This window comes from Falco punctatus (assembly GCF_963210335.1).
Source record: "Falco punctatus genome assembly, chromosome: 7".
Taxonomy (NCBI): Eukaryota; Metazoa; Chordata; class Aves; order Falconiformes; family Falconidae; genus Falco; species Falco punctatus.
Genome location: NC_137587.1, coordinates 58,684,776 through 58,704,286, shown reverse-complemented (window position 1 = coordinate 58,704,286; position 19,511 = coordinate 58,684,776). Strand labels below are relative to the sequence as shown.

At 46.6% G+C, this 19,511-nt stretch overlaps 2 protein-coding genes across 5 annotated transcripts; one reads left to right on the top strand and one right to left on the bottom strand.

The window, feature by feature from the left end:
* The first annotated feature begins 3,646 nt into the window (after nt 1-3,646).
* LOC308066858 (nicotinamide riboside kinase 2-like) lies at nt 3,647-6,669 on the top strand. The gene is made up of 8 exons (XM_080394724.1): nt 3,647-3,914; nt 4,109-4,199; nt 4,609-4,654; nt 4,795-4,981; nt 5,221-5,292; nt 5,951-6,057; nt 6,275-6,366; nt 6,480-6,669. The coding sequence occupies exons 1-8, from the start codon at nt 3,889-3,891 to the stop codon at nt 6,483-6,485; spliced, it is 627 nt and encodes a 208-aa protein (XP_080250850.1). The 5' UTR covers nt 3,647-3,888; the 3' UTR covers nt 6,486-6,669.
* A 307-nt stretch (nt 6,670-6,976) lies between these two features.
* SQOR (sulfide quinone oxidoreductase) lies at nt 6,977-19,008 on the bottom strand. Of its 4 annotated transcripts, XM_080394717.1 has the most exons (11): nt 16,144-16,277; nt 15,174-15,292; nt 14,417-14,666; nt 13,928-14,098; nt 13,378-13,431; nt 11,556-11,750; nt 10,432-10,641; nt 9,748-9,931; nt 8,825-8,892; nt 7,753-7,931; nt 6,977-7,373 (listed from the first exon to the last, which is right to left on the bottom strand). In XM_080394717.1, the coding sequence occupies exons 3-11, from the start codon at nt 14,645-14,647 to the stop codon at nt 7,316-7,318; spliced, it is 1,350 nt and encodes a 449-aa protein (XP_080250843.1). In that variant the 5' UTR covers nt 14,648-14,666; nt 15,174-15,292; nt 16,144-16,277; the 3' UTR covers nt 6,977-7,315. The 4 variants fall into 4 exon arrangements, with proteins under 4 accessions (XP_080250843.1, XP_080250844.1, XP_080250845.1 ...); XM_080394718.1 differs by lacking the exons at nt 15,174-15,292; nt 16,144-16,277 and adding an exon at nt 18,621-19,008; XM_080394719.1 differs by lacking the exons at nt 15,174-15,292; nt 16,144-16,277 and adding an exon at nt 18,152-18,294.
* Between the last annotated feature and the right edge of the window lie 503 nt (nt 19,009-19,511).

Genomic DNA, 19,511 nt, shown 5'->3' with positions numbered 1-19,511 from the left:
CCATTTATCTTTCAAAGCATGTGTTACATCTGCCTTAGCTTTAGGTGTCCTATATGATATGTCATTGCAGAATGTGTCATATATTACTCCACGTTATCCTGGGTGGTTTTAATACAACTCATTATCTGGCTCAATTATCATTTTTCAGCTCACTTCATCCTCTCACAATGGTCTTAATCACCACTGATGCCTTGTTTGGGTGCAGCAAAGAAGGGGCGGTGGTCCACACAACCTAAGAACATGCAGAAGCCAAAACTTTTGGCTCTGTGTCACACTGGTTGCAGATTGTTTGGGTTTGTTTCACATTAAGGAGAACTGCATCAAAGCTAAGGTTTTCTTAAAAATCATAATCTGTGTCACTATCCAATAATAACCTATTTTGAAAGCAGACTGAGATGAGCATCAAGTTCGATAAGCACCCCCATCCCAAAATAACTGTTGAACACCAACTCTCCCCTCACCGTACCCCCCAGCATTTGGCACTCCACCTCCACGGAGCCCTGTGCGTACCTGGGTGTTACCTGCTGCTCTCTGGGAGTCCTGATGGGATGGTGCACTGGCACACAGCCAGCTCCTGTCTTGGCAACTCCAGTGCATTTACAGTTCCTATCCCTGGGTTATAATTAATCCCGATGGCAAAGCAAGAAACGCTTCACCGTGATCCCACACCCTGCGAGGGTTCCTTCGCTCTGTAAGGTGCTGCAGAAGTCTGATGTGCGCTTCACGCTTACCTACAGGTGTCAGAAAAGCAGAGCGGAAACCAAAAATAGCGCCCTAGATTGGCGTCAGATTTGTGCAGCCGTGCAGTTTTCTCAGCATTATCCATACAGCCTGTGGCTCGCTTCCACCCCTGCGGCAGCTCTGCAGGTGTCCTGGCACACAGCAGGACTGGACGGCTTCCTGTTGTGTTTTACAGGAGAACTTTTCTTTTCCTCTGCATGAGTCAGAGTATCATCCTCCAGGACAGGAATGCCCGTGCCAGGGCATGGGACACCACCTTCCTCCCAGAGACTCAAGGTTTCCACACTAACTGGAAGAATTTGAAAAACATCTTAACGTGGTCAGGCTTGCCCAGAACTAATAAAAGCCAACAAGAATCCCCAAACCTAGGAGAAAACAACATTTTGTCACTGTTGGCACACAGACTAGAACTGGACAATATCCTGTTGTTCTTTCTCTCTATTTTTCACCATAGCAGCAGTATCATCGAGGAGAGAGAGACAAAGGGTCAGGGAAATGGCTAGCACGCGCAGACACAGATGTTGAATGAGATGGGCAGGATGCACAGCCATTCTGGAGTCCGCAATCTTAGAGCGCCTGACAGCTTTATGAATGTTTAAATGTACTTTCCTGAGCATAACATTCAGTTTGTTCTACCATTGCTGCGTATTAAAAAGTATTCAAAGTAGTCTCATATTTTACTTACAAAATATCAATTCTGTACAAAGTGGGAAATGTTTGCCTGAATCAGGACAGAAGAATTCTCCCTTTCCATAGACATGGAAGATGCACGGTGAACTTGATAAATAACATCGCTAAACATATCCATTCTTCACAATCAGCCTTTAGAGTCAAGGTCTGATCGTGACAAACCCTTGACTCCGAGCTGTTAGTGAAAGACAGCGAGTATAATAAAGCTGGTATATATTATCACACCTCAGATGCAGGCTGTCATCACCCTGCCCCGACTGAGCTGTTAAATTGTGACAACTTCTGAGTCCAGTTGTCATTTTCACTCCAGCTCTGTCAGTACTGAACCAATGCGAGAAACATGTTTAGTCAAACTGCCTTTCTAAAAAAACACCGTGCTAATTTATTCATTGTCCTTACTTTGCCCATTTGATATTTGCATCACATTAAAATCCTGAACCATTCTATTCTATTTGAATGGCAAGGTATGGTAAAAAACAGCGGAACTTCTATTTCTAGAGCTAAAATTAGTTTTGAGTGAGAACCTTGAAGAGTGTGTCTTGTTTGGTGAAAGGTGAGGAGTAAAACCCAATAAATTACCAAGATTTTGGAAGAACCTTGGAGCCAAGCAGGTGAAATCCTGCTGCCGAGTGAGCTTAACTGCTTGGAAGTAGCATCCTGATTTTACTAGCGTACATGCAGATGACAAATTTGGTTTGAGATGTAGTCCTCAAACTATGTAATAAACTATTATGTAGTATGATTATATATTGGCCTTCTGCCACCCCGAAGCCTCACACAGAAAGCTGAGAATAACGTTTTAACAGAGACCTCCAACAATGTAAGTGTGTTGGTGGTGTTAATCTAAGGAATTTGGGTGTAGTCTCTGTGCACAGAGATTTGAAGCTTCCCCTTTTAAAAGCTAAGTACACACACATTTAAATAAAACAAAAAACCACCAAGGCAGCTCCTCTATTTCAAAGTGGAAATGAGCTCAGTCAAAAAACGGGGGGAGGGGGCAGTTGTAACTGTCTGTTCTAAGACGAGCCAAGAGACCAAGCTGTGTGTTGTGGTTGAAAGTTAAATGTAACTGCAAGAGAAATCAACGGAGGGATCTGCCTGGAGTCCTACCAGAACAAAATTGATAAAAAAACCACAAAAGATGAGAAGACAAATGGGTGGCAATGCACCAACTACTGGTGCTGTAAACACGTACCGAGTTCCTAGCTTGTAAATTATGGAATTTAGTGTCACTAAGAATAAAATCAGATTAAATAAATAGAAAGCAAGAAAAGGCTGCGAGCCCAAGTTCTGTTCCCTCACAGATGGGGCGCAGCCCGGGCCAGGGGCGGCGGAACCCGCGGCGCAGCAGCTCCCAGCCGGGGCTCAGCCCGGGCCCTGGAGCCTCCCGGCCGCACGGGCTGGGGCAAGGGCCGGCGCGGCCGCGACAGGTGCTCACAGGGCCGCCGCGGCCTCGCACTCGCGGCGGGCAGGGGGGAGCGGCCCTGCCCCGCGGCAGCGCTCCCCGCCCCAGCGGCCCGGCCTCACCGGCTGGCGCCGCTGGGGATGCGATGCCGCTCGGCCCGCCCCGCCGCCCTGCCCTCTCGGGCCCGGCGCCCCGGCAGCGCGGCCGCTGAAGGCCGGGCCGGAGCCCGGGACGGGGCGCCGGGAGCCCCCGAGGCCCTCCGGCTGGGGGCGCTGACGGCTGGGCGAGGCCCGCTGTCACCGGGCTGGGCCCGGCCCGGCGGGGCCTCCCGCCCGCCCTCAGGCGCCGCACCCCGCCCGAGCGGCTCCGACAGCCGGGGCCCCCGTAATGGCGGCGGAGCAGCTCGGGGGGCAGCGGCAGCGGGCCCCGCTCGGGCCGCCTCGCAGCGCGGAGCCCGGCTCCACCCTCCCCGGGCGCGGCCCCCGCCAACCCGCTGCGGCGCCTGAGGGGAACGCGCGGCCCCGGCGCGGCGCAGCCACCCCGCGCTGCCACCGCCGCCCCGCCCCCCCCGGTGCGACGCGCCTGCCATTGGCGCAGCTGCCTTCCCCCAGCGCGGCGGCCAATGAGCGCCGCCGAGCAGCCGCGCCGCAGCCCTGCCAGGGCCTGAGTGAGCGCGCCCTGCCCAATAGCCGCGAGGCGCCCGCGCTGCGCGCTCTCCATTGGCCGCGGTGCGGCGGCGGCGGCCCAATGGGCGCGCAGGAGCGTGAGGGGAAGCGCCATGCAGCGGGTGCTAGCCTCCCTTTGCGGAGCGCTCTGGTGCGGCGCGGACCAGCTCTGCTGCTGCTCCCTCCTCCTCCCACCATGGCGTTGCCCAGCAGTTGACGTTTGGCTTCTCCCCTTTCTACCTTCTCCTCTTTTTCCAGCCCCTTTCTTCCCCCCTGCCCCGGGTCCCGGCTCAGGCACGTAGGCGGCCGGTACCGGAGGCACCGGGGTCCCCCCCGCCCCTCAGGAACAGGCGGTAGGAGTCGGGCCGGGCGGCTGCCGGGCGCGCCATGAACATCATCATCGGCATCGGCGGGTGAGAGCCGCGGGGCGGGCCGGGGGAGGGGGGCAGCCCGCCAGGGGACTGGGCCCGGCCCGGGCCCGCATCCCCTCCCGGTGCCGCTGCCGCAATGGCGCGGGCGCGAGGCGGGGGTGGGGGCGGGGGGAGGCGGCCCAGCGCGCGCACGTGGCCCCGCCGCCCTTGCCGACGGCCGGGCGCTCTCCCCGCAGGGTCACCAACGGGGGCAAGACCACCCTCACCCGCAAGCTGATGCAGGCCCTGCCCAACTGCAGCGTGGTGCACCAGGATGACTTCTTCAAGGTGAGGCGCCCGCCCGGCCGCCCCCTGCAGGCCGGGGGGGGCCCCGCGTGCTTCCGGCCCCCGGGCGCCCCCACCCCCCCGGCGCCCCCGCCATGCTGGGCCGGGCCGGGGCCGGCCGTGCGGCCGGGGGGGTGAGCCTGCGCCATGTAGCCTGTCCCGAGGGCTCCCCGTTTCCCTGGAGCGCTGTGCGACGAGCTCGTGTCGGTGGGAAGATAGAGGAGCGGGCTGCTTTATCTGCGCCTCGTTACTGCTGCTTTTTATCGGCATGCAGAGCGACCCGGTGGAGGGTTAAGATTCCCCTTCCTAGCTCCAGGGGTCGGGTCTTGAATCTTGTTTTGAAATCGGTATCGAGTTTCCCAGTAGCTGTCCTGACCAAGCAGTTGTTTTTTTTTTCTTGTTGCTGTTTTAGCCCCAAGATGAAATAGAAGTTGAAGATGGGTTCAAACAGTACGATGGTAAGGCTTTGCTACAGTTATCAAAGTGTAACTCAAAAACTTTGGGAGTATTTTGATCCTTGACGTGCACTGTTTCTACTGACTCTACCGCTAGATGATATTTAACTGCTGCTTAACGATGGTTGTCTGTTTTGTCTTAGTGATTAGTGCATTAGATATGGAAGCTATGATGAGTACCATAAATGCTTGGATAAAAAACCCAGTCAAGTTTGAACGTTCTCATGGGATCAACAACACACTGGATGCCCAGATCTTGCAAGATAAGGACGGAGGAGATGAAACAGTCCACATTCTTATAGTTGAAGGCTTCCTGCTTTACACCTACAGGTAATCAAACGTGCCTTCCTACATTTTGATTTTTACATGATGGGCAAGCGTCCAACAGAATAAAAAGAGTTAACAGTTAAGAGTTCTGAACCAAGACCTAGTAGCTGGTGTTGATCACGGCTGAGTTCAGGTGTCACAGGTCCAAAGATAGCTCTAGGTACAGGAAACAGGTGTAGTTCCACCTTTCTGTTTCTTGCTACTAATCAGTCTAGCTGTAACCAAACATGTATCTCTTTCAGGCCGCTGATTGATGTATTCCACCATCGGTACTTTCTTTCCATTCCATATGAAGAGTGTAAAAGGAGAAGAAGGTAGGTCTTTCTGAGTTCCCTTGCTAGGCCAGTAACATCCTGCTCCGTTCAAGACTCATTTTTCTAAAGCTTTTAGATAAAAAAGGATAAACACTAATGCAGCTGCTCTGTTACAAGCCTGTAGCTTTCCTCACCCAAACGCTTCCTACCAAGCTGTTGTGATTGTGAGAGTAATGCTCAGTTTCTGCACAGATTTTTCAATATGCTTTCTCCCTTTCCAGTTTTCCAGTGATACTGGTGCCAGGTCTCTAACTATCATGGGGTTTTATATTTGGCCGTATTGTTGTACACATTCACTGTTCTTAATGCAAATGAAATGTGTTAAAACTTGAAGTTACATTTCAGAGGAATAAGCAGACAGCTATTTTACTAAAAAAGCTTTGCTGACGCTTTAAGAAAGAGGTGGTTCATCAATGTTAAGATCAGTCTGTCTTGGGAATCCTTTTTGTATCTTGAACACTTAGAACCTGCATGTCAAATTCCAACTTTTATGGGGTATCTTCATGTTTGCAGTTTATGCTGACTACTGACTTCTGATAAGCTCAGAAACTACATTGCAGGCAACAGGCTTAGGCTGCTGCGTAGAAAAACTGAATGAGCTGTCATTTCCCTGAACTGTAAATAGACTATTCTTGAATAACAATGCCTTAACTTACAGCTCAAGGAATTACACTGTACCAGATCCACCTGGATTGTTTGATGGCCACGTTTGGCCAATGTATGTAAAGCACAGGAAGATAATGGAAGATCTTGGAGTTGATGTGGGTAAGTCTTTAATGACAAAAGCACTTTTGAAAGATCGCTTTGTGGGAGTGGTTTTCAAACCTGGGATAGTTGTGCTGGTTAGATGCATGAGAGGAGCTGGAGCAAGGGGATGCTGTATGTTTCTCTGATACCTGTCAAGTGCATGCTCTTTAAATTAGGATCTGGCAGTATTACAGAAACATTGAATTATAACTCTCTTACTTTAATTTCTTTTAAGTGCACTTGAATGGAACAAAATCAAAAGAGGAGCTGTTTAATGATGTGTATGGACAGATCCAGAATAAGATTGAAGAATTACTTAACATGCAGGTACGTATTCATGCTTATAACTACAACACAAAGATAACCCTTTTAAAAAAGGCTATGTTGAAAAAGCATGAAGCTGTAACTTGAAATACGTTCATGTGTATCTTCCTGTTTAGAAGTAAGCTGTTGCTGCCGATTCTTGTGAGTGAAGATGATTCCTGTTTGCTCTGCGCTGTCTACCTGACTGCCACTAAAGTTCCAGCTTCTGTGAAGACTCTCAACTCTTAAATTCTTCAGTCTTCCCTTGAAACTTGACTTATATATGGTCATAATTAAAAAGCACTTCCCCCTTGTCTGTTAACTTCATTTGTGTTTCAGGCTAGTATGTGGCCTCAGATGATCTGTTTTCTCCCAGTCTCCTGGGAATTCTTTTCACTCTGCTTTTAACCTGTGAGAGTAAAACATTATAGTGGAACTGATGTTAAATGGCACAACTCTTGTAGGTAGGAGAGAGTGTGTATGTATCTATACACATAACGCTGCTTTGAGTTTTCAGTAACTTGCATGAATTTCTGTAATCCCTTGAGTCAGGCAGCAACTATGCTTCTTGATGATAACAGGATTTAATTATTCTGTTAAATCCAGTGCACACACAGATTTCAGATGCAGACAATCCAGTTTAAAGTGAGGGAGAAAATTTTATTTTATAAATATACAACAGCTTTAAAATCACTGATTTCTGTAGATTTCAGTAGTGTTCCGTAGCTTAAGGCAAGTCCTGTGCATACACAGGAGTAGTCAAAGCTGTTGGCTTACATAGAAAAGCAGTAGAAGAGCACATGAAGGATTCATCCTTAGGAGGGGGAAAAGTGAATATAGGACAAAAGCTTGATTTAAAAAAAAAAATAAAAAATCAGTGGACGAGGTGGTCCAAGAGGGGAAGATACCTATAGATCCATTGTAAGATCAGTCATTGTTCTTCAAAAGGGTTTGATCCACACAAAACCAGCAGTTACTTCAAGCCCAGATGCATCAGCTTCCTGACAGGAGCTGGTCCTCCCCAGTATCCCCTAGACATGGAGAAAGTTGTTTTGTCAAGCTTTATGGCTATACTATTAGAGTAGGGTTTGGGGGGTGGCAAGGTGGTGGTGTTTTTGTTTTACTGCTGGAAGACGCCATACTTGCTAAGAGGGGTCTGTTTTGGAGAGAATCTTTGTTTCAGTGTGGTTGTCAGTTGGGTAAGGGGTGCCCTTCTGTGCAATTCAACTCTGCTAGTAACGGGTTCAAGCAGAACAAAGTGCCCAAAAAGTAAAGGTCTTAGTCTTGACTAAGAATGCACTTCTGTTTGCTTCTATTCTAGCAAGGAACTAAGCCAGAACAGTTATCTGTAACCTGGCTTCTTCCTGAGAGATCACAGCAGCTCTGCCTCCTCAGAACTGAAATACTTACTTAAGCAGCGCATTCCAGTAGAGAAAAGGCATCATATCGGCTTTCATGTGGTACATGGTTACTCTCTCCTTACTCTGGTCAATGGGAAAGGTCTCCAAGGGCTGAGCGTTGTAGTCAAATTCTGCTAGAATCACCTTGTTGTAGCCTGTTACTAGCGGGCAGGAAGTATATCCATCATACTGCAATGAAGAATATCCCCTTTCCATTAATTCAAGCAGGGTAAGTGCCAAAGTATTACAAGCCATGTGTTTAACGTATTTCGAAATGAGTTACAAGGACGTTTCTGCATTTATAGCATTAATAGCATTGAGTTTGGAAGGCTGCTAAGCCAATTATGGTTTAATAACCATAATACCAAGCCATTTTCTTTCCAACGCAGATTTGCTTAACAATATTGCTTAAATTAGAACTAACCTAGAACAATAGGGCTTTGTGTCATTAATTGCTGGTTATTACTGTAACCAGCAGAATAGGTGACCAGTAAGATCAGGATGAGAGCTGGTGCTGGCTTTTAACAGTCAGTATTTAAAAAGAACCTTGAACTGAGTTGCAAGAATTTCCAGAGGATCGCAGGAGTATGGATGATGACACTCAGGTTAGTGCCCCAAGGAATATTAATTCAGAAAATGAAAGCCAAGTCTCGAGAAGAAATTTGAACATAGTTACAGGCTTAACATTTTTTTTATAGTACAAAACCTCAGTTTAACTCCTTAAAATTCAACATTGTGCAGATATGTTAGGTTTGGAAGAGTTTTCCTGGAGCAGGGATTATACTACTCAACAGTTTTATTCTAAATAAGTCACCCACACTGATTAAGAACTCAGACTAAGCCTTTCAACTTGTATCAACTCAGAAGTTAAGGAATTAAATAGGTACTATTTTTTAATGGCAGTATCAAAAATATGAATTGTACAGCTCAATTACTATTATGACATACAGCATTTAGCCATTTAGTACCCCAGCTGCTGCTGCAAAGCCCTTCCTGCCTTCTGGTTCACATGGTTTAGCTGCTGGCAAGACTTCCTGCGTGAATGGAGAAAACGTTAATGATAAAACAAGATCTGTAGGTACCTTTTTAGTTGGCAACTGGTTCTTCATAACCAGGGAAATAGTTTTATCAAGCACTCCAGACTGGGCAGCTATATAAGAAAGAAAAAAAAAAAAAGAATTAAGGCTTTGTTTCAGGTAACAATTGTTGTAGTTACTAAGGCAAACACTACTACCCAGGCATTTGGTTGGATGATTCAGCTGTAATTGAACTTCAATGTCAAATCAGTCTGGAAAGTTTACAGTCCCAATTTTTTAAAACAAAAATAATTTTGGAATAATGCTTTGGCCTTGCTGTTGTAACATGCTAAAGCTGAATGAAACTGGAGCTGTATGTTTTATTACACTTGCTCAGTCTTCCCAAACACTATGCTTCTGGCACTGAAGTTTTGTTTCATTTTCAGTGCTGTAAGGGAAGTATTGGAGACCCACTTCCTGGAATAGTTGACTTAACATTCTTCACGTTACACCAATAAGATACCATACAGCCTTTCTTTTTTTCCGTGCCCTTATTTGCCTTTTGGTTTTTTTTCAGTTGTGAGACAATATGTCTGAAGTGCTTTTATATTGGACCCTATGGCTACAAGTACAGAACATGTGACTTCCAATAGTGACTTATCAGCTGACACATATGCATGAGCTGCTAAGATAGAGCAGGAAGTTTTGTTACTGAATGATGACAGAATACAAGGGCAGTATACTCATTTCATGCCATTCTGTGAACACAGAAAATAGAATTAGTTCATCTGTGAGGCATTTGGAACAAGAGGACTGTGGGTTAGTGGCACCAGCACAGTCTGTAGCTAATTAGTTGGCCCAGGAGACTTAGGTCTTTTTGAAAGCTGCAAATAATTGAAGTCAAGACCTCAGGAGTAACAAACTAAACAAAAAGCTTACTGTCACTCCCACACTTTTCATTAGACACACACACGCGTGCACAACCTTACCTACAGCTGCAGCAGTTTTTGATGTTGGAAGGTTGGTGCAGTCTCCAATACCAAATACATTAGGATACTTCTTATGTTGTAGAGTTTCCTTATCTACGTCCACCCAGCCAACTGCATCTGCGACAGGACTGTTGAGGAGTACATCAGGTGGCCCCATTGGGGGTGTGACATGAAGCATTTCATACTAGACAGGGAAAAAAGGCACTCAATAGCTAGTTTACAGGACCAGATCCTACCTGTGTTGATAGAAGGCAATAAGCGCAGTGGGGAGAGGGATTTTCTAGGTCTGGGGTTTTTTTTAACAACACAAGTATATAGAATGAAAATCTGCTCTCAGATTTCAAGGGCATCCTTTTATTAACATGAACCTTATTCAGGCAAGTCCATTTAGACTGGCGTAACACCAACTTGCCTTCTTCCATATACACCCGAGACATTCCCAAGTTATACTGATAAGGCATACAGGACTCCAAGCATGGTTTATTAAGTATTTTTTTTTCTTCCCTCCACCTTTGTTTCAAGCTTTTTAATCTGCTAAAATTAGAGATGGTACTCTCAGGAGGAAACAGCAGAATTATTATAGCATGGCATACAATGAAGCAGATGTTGTTACAGCGTGGCAGTTATGTTACAGTATACAAAGAGAAGAAATAGGACCAAACTAGAGGCCCAAAAGCTCCTGACCTGATGAACTTCAGTCACTCCGGGCTTGTCCAGGTTTTCAAACACAGCTTCCTGCTTGTCTGCTCGAACTTCTATAAGGTTGTGCTTATAGTTAACAGCAATATTCCTCTCCTTTATTATTTCAAGCAATGCATCAGCATACTTCTTAACACCAAAAATGACACCAAGTGAAGTGTTGAACATTATGTTTGCTTTGGAACGTATTCCTGTCTGCACAAAGAGATCAAATTAGCCTTTTCTATTAAGAAATGGCAACAAGCTAGCAGACAAAAGAACTACGCTGCACTACTGAAGAGCTGATAGAGCTATTAATGCAGTTCAATTATTAATGAGGTATTAGCATTAGAATTAATGCATCTCAGATGCAGCTGTTACACACCCTGTTAGAAGCTAGACAGGATCATCTTTGCCCTTTCTGAGCAAGGCACTGAGGACACCCCACACAAACTGCTAGTGAGAAGGGGTGGCTGCAATTCACTGATGAACTGCTGCATGCAGGTTAGACACTTGTAGCAGCTTAGCATTATACAGCTTTCCGAAACCTTCACTTCTGTGCATTATTCAGGTGCTTGCCCAGTAGATCGTTCATGAAACTTAAACACATATGAACCCTGACACTTCCACTTGAAGTTGTCTTTTGTTTCTACTAAGCTTACTTTAACAGCCCTGCTAAGACTCCTAATGCTGAGACAGCGTGCCACAACAAACAAGCACAGCTGTTTTTCAGACCAGCAGAAGGACAAATGGCAACAGGTATTCAGTACGTAAGGTAACAACAACTATTTAATTCCAGCCTGTGTTATTTTAGTCCACCACCTGAAGTTATAAATTAGGCTGAGAACAGTTGTATCTGTAGCTCACCAGAAGCACAGTAAGCAGTTCTTTCCTTACGGATTCTGAATTCTGCAAGTTTCTCCAGTATTAAATATAGGCTATTCATGTATGATTCAGTTAACTTCACTTGGTATACATCAATAATAAAAAAAAGCAATGCAGTCCCTTCAATAATTCTGAGTCACATTCCCCTTGTGTGGTTTTCATGTGTTGTAAAGATAACATGAACCCCTTAGACTAAGCCTTCCTTCCAACTGGGAAACAAGTGGCAGAGAGAGTAAAATACTTACTTTTCTCCAGTAGGCCTCTGATAAATACATGATCTTCTGAGGAGCCCCTGCACACTTCACTGGAGTATTTGGGAAAGTGAAGATAGCATTTCCTTCCTTGAAATCTTGTAAAGCTTTCCATGTTTTCTCTACCGTATGAACTGAATAATTGGAACCTATTTTAGGGTGATGAAAACCCTCAGGCAAGCCTTTGATCTAAGAAAACGAAATTAAGGTTTAAAGTACAGATGGCAAAAATTTTGTCATCAATGCCAAATATTAAATGCAGACTCCACAGCCAGCTATTTAAGAAGCCTCTAGCAAAAAGAAAGCCCATACACACTTGCTAATTGGCATTTTTGAAAATATGCCTACCAATCAAACAGGTATTTCCATTAGAATTTAGTAGATGTACATTTATTGAAATTACTCTAGTCTGCAACATCTGTAGCATAAGTGTTCAGTACAGACCCAGAGCCAAGTTTTTGTAGACTAGGGCATGAAACTCCGAATAAGAATATATAAAGTCACTGGCACATCATTGTAAGTAAAAATCATGTTAAAAGGAAAAAAAAAAAAAAAAAGGCATTACAAAACTGTATAAGGTGAGTTAAACTTTTCAATAGTCAGTTGCAGATACCTGTATTTCCTACAGTTGTTTTGTTTAAACTCGGCTGTCTCCAATAATGATTTCCATACTACTCCTACTACGCCTGACCATCTGCTTGTGAGAAAGGCAGTAAACCCCATTTCAAACTAATGGCTTGCGGAAATTCTGTGAGAAAACGGAGTCATGTTACATGCACTAAAATGTGGTTGGAACATTACAGTCTACACCAGGAAGTATTCTGTCGGTGAAGAAAAATATGAGTAACCATCCCTCTTTTTAAACTGGTCACTTTCATTTCAGAGCCATACAAATCTGTTACTATGAATTTTATTCACTGTAGAGTAATAGTGATTAACTGTATCACATGCCTTCTACTAAACGCTGGATTTAGTTTTATCAGGTTGTACTGAAGAGTTCTATATGAAGACTGAGAGAGTCAGTGGACACAATGCAACTCCTCATTCCACTGGCCATATCTGGTGTGACTATAGTTAACTAAGACTAGCTCTTGCTTTATGTATACCTTGGGAGCTTTTCAAAGAGATATTCAAATATATTTTCTGGTACTACATCATATTCAGGTCAGGTTAAAACCATGGGAGTCAAATCACTCAAACATCTTGCCTTTGTGTTTTCCTCCTGCTATATATTGCTTTGTCATTCTTGTGCCACACAGTGGTATTAACGTTTTCCTCTGAGCGCCACTGTATGAAGTGTACAGCAAACCTAACAGACGGGAAGGGCCCCAGGGCCTATTTAAACACAAACGTGGTAACTCAGCTGGTTCCTTCTGAAGAGCATCCTTTAAGAAAGCTGAGGGTGGGTCAAATTAATTCTGCAGGACAGATTTTACTGACTGCTGTATGTTCCTCGCTTTTGTTTACATTAGAGAGGCTTCAGTCTACAGTCAGCATACCTTATTATCTCATTATTACAGGCTGCCTCTAAGTTCTAGATTTGACTTGCTGCCCTACCTGCTCATACTGCCATGGAGGTGCAACAAAGCAGTCTTAAAAGACCTTCCCAAGGGTAATTTGGGTTATTACATAGAGATCTGTGGAAGCAGTAAAGTCATTAGGCTGTCTTCTGGCTCTTTAATTTGTATTAGCGTTCAGTATCTTGCAGTAAAAAAAAAAAAAGAAAGTGTACTGAAAAGCCATTTACTTTAGTCAATCATAAGGGTATGTGATGCCATTAAAACTAGTAAAAACATGATTACTGTAAAACAAATACCTTTTCATAATGCAGACTAATCCCAAGGGCAATTATCAGATACTTGTAAGATACCTGTTGTGTAAGGGGGGAAAAAAAGGCATTTTAGACAATACCCAAAACATTACCTCAAAGCAAACTGAAGTTACCTGACAGCAAGAGTCACAAGGGAAGGAGATATAGGGAGCATTATTAATGCAAGTGTTAAGCTCTAAGAATAATTTATAGTTACCAACTGCATTAGGAGTTACACACACAGCCTTTGTTAGACACAAAACTAAGCATCTGGAACAAAGTATTCTGTCTTTTGTGTTCAGTTCATTATAAACAGGGAAAAGATTGTAATGATATTTTAAGCTGATGTTATTCTAACCTAGTTATCTATAACAATTTTTAGTAAAAACAGATTTTAGGATCAAGTACTTCTCATAAGACTAGGTGGAATTTCCTGGCCTCCTAGATGTTGGAGGAAGGTCTTGCTCGATAGGCAGTTCCAAGAGGATCTGTAGGAGGTGGACAGACAGCTCATGATATGGGATAAGAAACTAAGAATAACTTTTTACATTATTACCTTGATATCATTCTCCAGCCAGACACAGTTCTTATCCGGATCCAATGCTGTAACTCGAGATTTGATCCACTCAACACCTTTAGGCATCACGCTGCCTGTTGGACGTGCAGAGGTTGCCAGCTGCTTGGCACCACCACCAACCAGGGTCCACAATGGCTGATAGTAATGAGTCTGAAACAGGTGTTCAAATGGACATTTAAGAACTAAGCAACTTAAAGATGAAGGCACATCACACCAAATAGGAAGTGATGTGTTCTTAACATTATGTTATTCTTAACAAAAGAGTTTTGTGTGACAAAGCTGGAGGGATGCACGCATCTCTACTGTGGAGCAACAAATTTCATGCAAAGCCTTCTAAAAAATGGCTAGTTGGCTTCCCCTCCACAGTTAAAAATATGTAGGGTTGGAGAGGGATGAGAATCAGACCAATCTGGTCACCTGTGTAAAACACTTACGCTTTTCAATGCTTTATAGCAAAGGAAGACTTACCTGACTTGGCTCAACAACAGCCACATTTCCTGCCCCCACTTTCCTCTTCATCCGAGCACTCATGGTGATTCCACCAGTGCCTCCACCCAGCACAAGTACTTCATAATAATCCTTGGCAGCACACCTGGCTGCTGTATGTAAGCCTAAGGAGCTCATCTTCTGCATTCTTGGTTTCAGCAGCCACGCACCAGGATGGAGACAGGAACAAGACACTACTCCAATTGCTGACATTATCTCAGTAAGTGGGAAGCTGCAAGATAAAGAAAGGCACCAGTAACAATTATGGAAGGTAGAATTTATATGCCTGGATGAGTCCTCAAGGCAAGAATTATAATACTAAACCTTTGTTGCAGCTAAACCACTAATTTGGAAATGGACTGTAATCAATTTAAGCAAAAGAAAAAAAAAAAAAAAAAAGTCAATCACGGCCTCTGCCAGGAAATTGAAATTTCATACAAGCGAATGAATTCTAACAAAGCATAAAAACATCTTCTGGTTATTGTGGCAGGAAACTGTATCTGACCCTACAGCACATGCAATGCAACTCCAGCTGTAATACTGCAGTCCTGAAGAGATTAGCACTGCAAAAAGGGACAAACATTTGCTAGGTGTTGTAGATCACTGAAATACTGAACAAGATAGTTGTGTGAACAAACCGGGTGCCATTCTGCTGACTGTAATACTAGTCAGCCAAATACATCCTAACGTTTGTATTTTTATGTTAGGATGTACCAGCACATGCACCCATCAGACACACCTGTTTTCTTAGTGCCTCTCAGGGATGCAAGCCGCTGGCGTAAGCATGCCGAGTTCTATGGTGCTTTGAGCAAAAGCACATGTGTTAGTCTGTTCTTGTGGAAGTAGTGAGCCCTAAGCCTGACAGGAAAACAAGGTTCAATGAAACAAGAGTCTACATATTCCTAGATCTGGGATCTTTGAGTATAACCACAATACTTGGTTCTCTGTCCATCGTCGCCTCTTAGCTTTTACATCAGCAAAGCAGCTGGAAACGAAGGTCAGAAACCCATGCTTATCCTCACTACAGCTGACCCTGTCACCCAACTAGTGACAGCCAGAACCCTAAAGCATGTCAAGGTTCAAGAACCTTGACAATTGTAGCACTGTACACAGAATTGCATTATCTAGAAGCAGTCAAGGTTAACCGAAGTTTCCCTCCTGCTACAGCGAACAAGAACTTTCCCTGTTCTAAATCCATTGTTTGCACATGCTGAATATCAGTTTTTAGCTTTTCAACGATAAAACAAGTATAAACTTATTTTAATTCAGTTCCTTATTGCCACATTGCCAATAAAGAATGAGTAAGCATTACAACCTGAAAGGCAATTTAGGACAAGACCTTCCTGTGTTCTATATCTGCTCCCTTTGTTTAATTCCTTGAGTCATCAGGCAAGAACTCCAGCTTTTGCACACAGAAAGGGTAGAACTCATTTATGGTACTTAGAGACAGGAGTTACAGAGGGAAAATCTCAGAGGTGTCCACTGTAAAAACAATTGTAATCATTTTGTTTTGCAGAAAGTTTCAAAGGTTCAGACTTACTCTTCCCATCCTCGTCCCCATGCAAAACAAAACCACCAACTCTAGAACCAGTTAGTTTCACTTTAGAAGGCTGTTTATTAACTCTCTAGTGCAGGGAGTTATTTAAAGACATGGACAGACTGCTCAAGCAAGGGAAGGAAGTTATTCTATCCCCAGAAATAGAAGTTACCTGATGGAGATGTGTCCTGCTTTCTCCAAGTCAGACAGACATTCGTTGTGAAGGGTAAGTTTTGCAACTTCCGTGCACAGGACAGTTTGAAGAGGGACGTCCTGTTTCCGGAAGCTTGCGAGCACAGGATTTTGCTTTGGGTTTTATTAAACACACAGAACAGGCACAGTGGCCTGCTGGTTAACACCACACAGCACAGCCAGACCAGGAGAACAAGACCTCATTTTTGTAATGCTAACTAAGGAATAATTACCTTCTCTGACCGTACAGATTTTGAAGTAAGCATGCTTATAAGCACACACAAAATGTACCTTAACTAACAGCAGCCTAATTGATGAGAATGCAGTATTACATTGCTTCTAAGTTGTTTCAGAACAACAGAAACAAACAAGTGTCATTTGTAGACAGCTGTTTTAAAAAGAACAGCAAAATCCTTCATGTCCCAGAATCACAGCATGGTCGGGGCTGGAAGGAACCTCTGGAAACCATCTAGTCCAATCCCCTGATAAAGCAGCTTCACCTAGAACAGGTTGCACAGAATGGCATCCAGGTAGGTTTTGAGTGGCTCCAGAGAAGGAGACTCCACAACCTGTTCAGGACAGCCTGTTCCAGTGCTCTGTCACCCTCAAAAAAAAGTTTTTCCTCATATTCAGAAGGAACTTCTTGTGTTTCAGTTTGTGCTCATTGCCCCTTGTCATGTCACTGGTCACCACTGGAAAGAACCCAGTCCCATCCTCCTGACACTCACCCTTAGGATATTTGTAGGCATTGCTATGATCCCCTCTCAGTCTTCTCCAGGCTGAACAGGCCCAGCTCCCTCAGCCTTTCCTCATAAAGGAGATGCTCCGGTCCCCTCATCACCTTCGTAGCCCTTCACTGGACCCTCTCCAGGAGTCCCCCGTCTCTCTTGAACAGGGGAGCCCAGGACTGGACACAGCGCTCCAGCTGTGGCCGCACCAGAGCAGACAACCTGGGAGCCACCCTCCTCCTAACGCACCGCCAGGATCCCGTTGGCCTCCTTGGCCACCAGGGCATGCTGCTGGCTCATGGGCAACTTGCTGCCCACCAGCACCCCCATGTCCTTCTCCACAGAGCTGCCCTCCAGCAGGTCAGCCCTGCGCCTGTCCTGGTGCGTGGGGCTGTTCCTCCCCCGGTGCAGGACCCTACGCTGGCCTTTGCTGAACTTCATGGGGTTCCTCTCCACCAACGCTCCAGCCTGCCCAGGTCTCGCTGAAGGGCAGCGCAGCCTCTGGTGCATCAGCCGCTCCTCCCCGTTTTGTGTCATCCCAAACCTGCTGAGGGTGCACTGTCCATCAGCCAGGTCAGTGATACTAAACTCTCAAGTTTGACAGCAGCTGCATGACTGAGTCTGCCAACAGCACACCAGCCCTCTGCTCTGGGCACCGGAGATAAAGGAGCAGGGGAATTGCAGAACAGAAATGAAGGCAAAGGGGAAAATTCACGGTTTGATTGCTGAACCGAGCTGAAACTAAGCTTTTACACGACCATTTTAACACACAGCACACTTACCCATGGCCCTGTAAACTACTCAAAACATGACGGTCGGTATTAGCCTTATATAGTGCAAAATCCCTAGACTGACGACTTCATTGCGCCACTTTACAATCTACTGCAGGGAGTTAGAACAAGTCAAGTTAGAAAACCCTTACTAGCAGGAGTAAAGATCACCGCGACCGCCCGCTGAACGGCCGGCCACAGATTAACAGATCAGCATCCCCGCGCAGGGACAGGGCCAGCAGCCCCCGCCCGGGGCGGCACACAGGGGCCGGGCAGCGCTTCCCGCCGGCGACCCCAGCCCCGCCGCCCCCGGCCGCAGGTGCCCGCTCCGGCGGGCAGCCCCACAGCGGCGGCGCTGCCCCGGCCGCGCTCGGCCCGCAGGCTGCCCCGGCCCAGAGCCGCCCCCGCCGCGGCCTCCCCTGGGGCGAACCGGGACCCCCGCTCCCTCCCGGCAGGGCGCCCCCCCCTCCCGCCAGCGCCCCGCACTCGCCTGCCTGCTGCGCCGCGGAGAAGGGCGGGGGAAGGGCCCGCCGCCGCCCCGTGCGCGATAAGCGCCGGGCGCTGCCAGCGGGCGCGGCGGGGCGGAGCGGAGCGCGGCGGGGCCAGGTGCTGCCCGGCGGCGGGCAAAGGCCGCGGGCCGGCCCGGGGGGTGGGGGGGGAGCTGCGGCCCGGCCCGCCCCTGTGGTACCGCCCGCCGGGCGCCGCGGGACCCCCCCGTGCCGCCCGCCCTCGCGTAGCGGGGTGGTGGCGCCTAACGGCGAACGGCGGCGGCGGCACCCAGCAGCAGGCTGACCGCAGCGTCGCGGCTGCTTCTCCTGAAGGTTTGGGCTAATTTTTATTCCCACCCCTCCCCAACTGTCCTTCCATCTTCAAACCAATTGCTCTTCCACCTTGCCACCTCAAAAATCAAGCCTGGATTCCCACCACGTTAAAATAAAAATAAATATGAAGGAACAAACCGAAGTCAAACAGAGCCCTGAGCTGCAATCAGGCTGTGCCTCACCTGGGCGCGCGGAGAAAGAGGGCCCTGCCAGCCGGCCCGGCAGAGCGCAGGGTGGCCGTCCCTCGTTCCTGCTCAGCTCACGTACCCCACTGCTGAGCTAAACTTTCAAATGTTTTTCCCAGAAACTTTATAGGGCCTCTGATTTATGGCATGGTGACAGCACAAAGTAATAACAGCTGTTAATCCACTAAGTTATGTTTGTCAAGCCAAAAAAAAAAAAAAAAAAAAAAAGTCACATGAAGATCAGTGCTGAAAGTAACATACACTGACAAAATTCCTTGTGCCAACTCACATGCATCAAGCGACCAACAGATCCAAACCACGCGTCAGGCCTTCCTTCTCGGGTTCAACCCTCCCCTCTTGGCACAGTTTCTGTGGAGGTAAAACTGCTCAGCCAGCTACAGAAAGTTATAAAGAAAGGGGGGAAGGTGCTGAGGAGTTCTGTGGGAAGATACCACAAGGCTGTTCCGCTGCCTGCATGCCACAGAAGCAGAAGGGAATGATGTTCTGCGGGGTGCCCATCCAAAAAGCAGCACGCGTCAGTCCCCTAGAGCATGCAGGCACACACGCTGCAGTCGTGCCCTGCGCTTCCCAACAAGAACAGTTTCTCTGTTCCAGCTCCAGTTGCCATTCGTTCAGCACAAGTGCACTGCCACCCCTCACAGCCGGCCAGTGGCAAACTGGCTAATACGCGTCACTTGCCTGTGCACTTGTCTTATGCTTTGTGTTCCTTTGAGTTTCCATTTGTAGAAAAGAAGCTTCAGTTGCTCCTCTGAACTTACAGCTGAAGGCAAATAATCATAAAGTCAAGCCTGACAATTTACCTCTGTTCTCACAGACGTTCCCT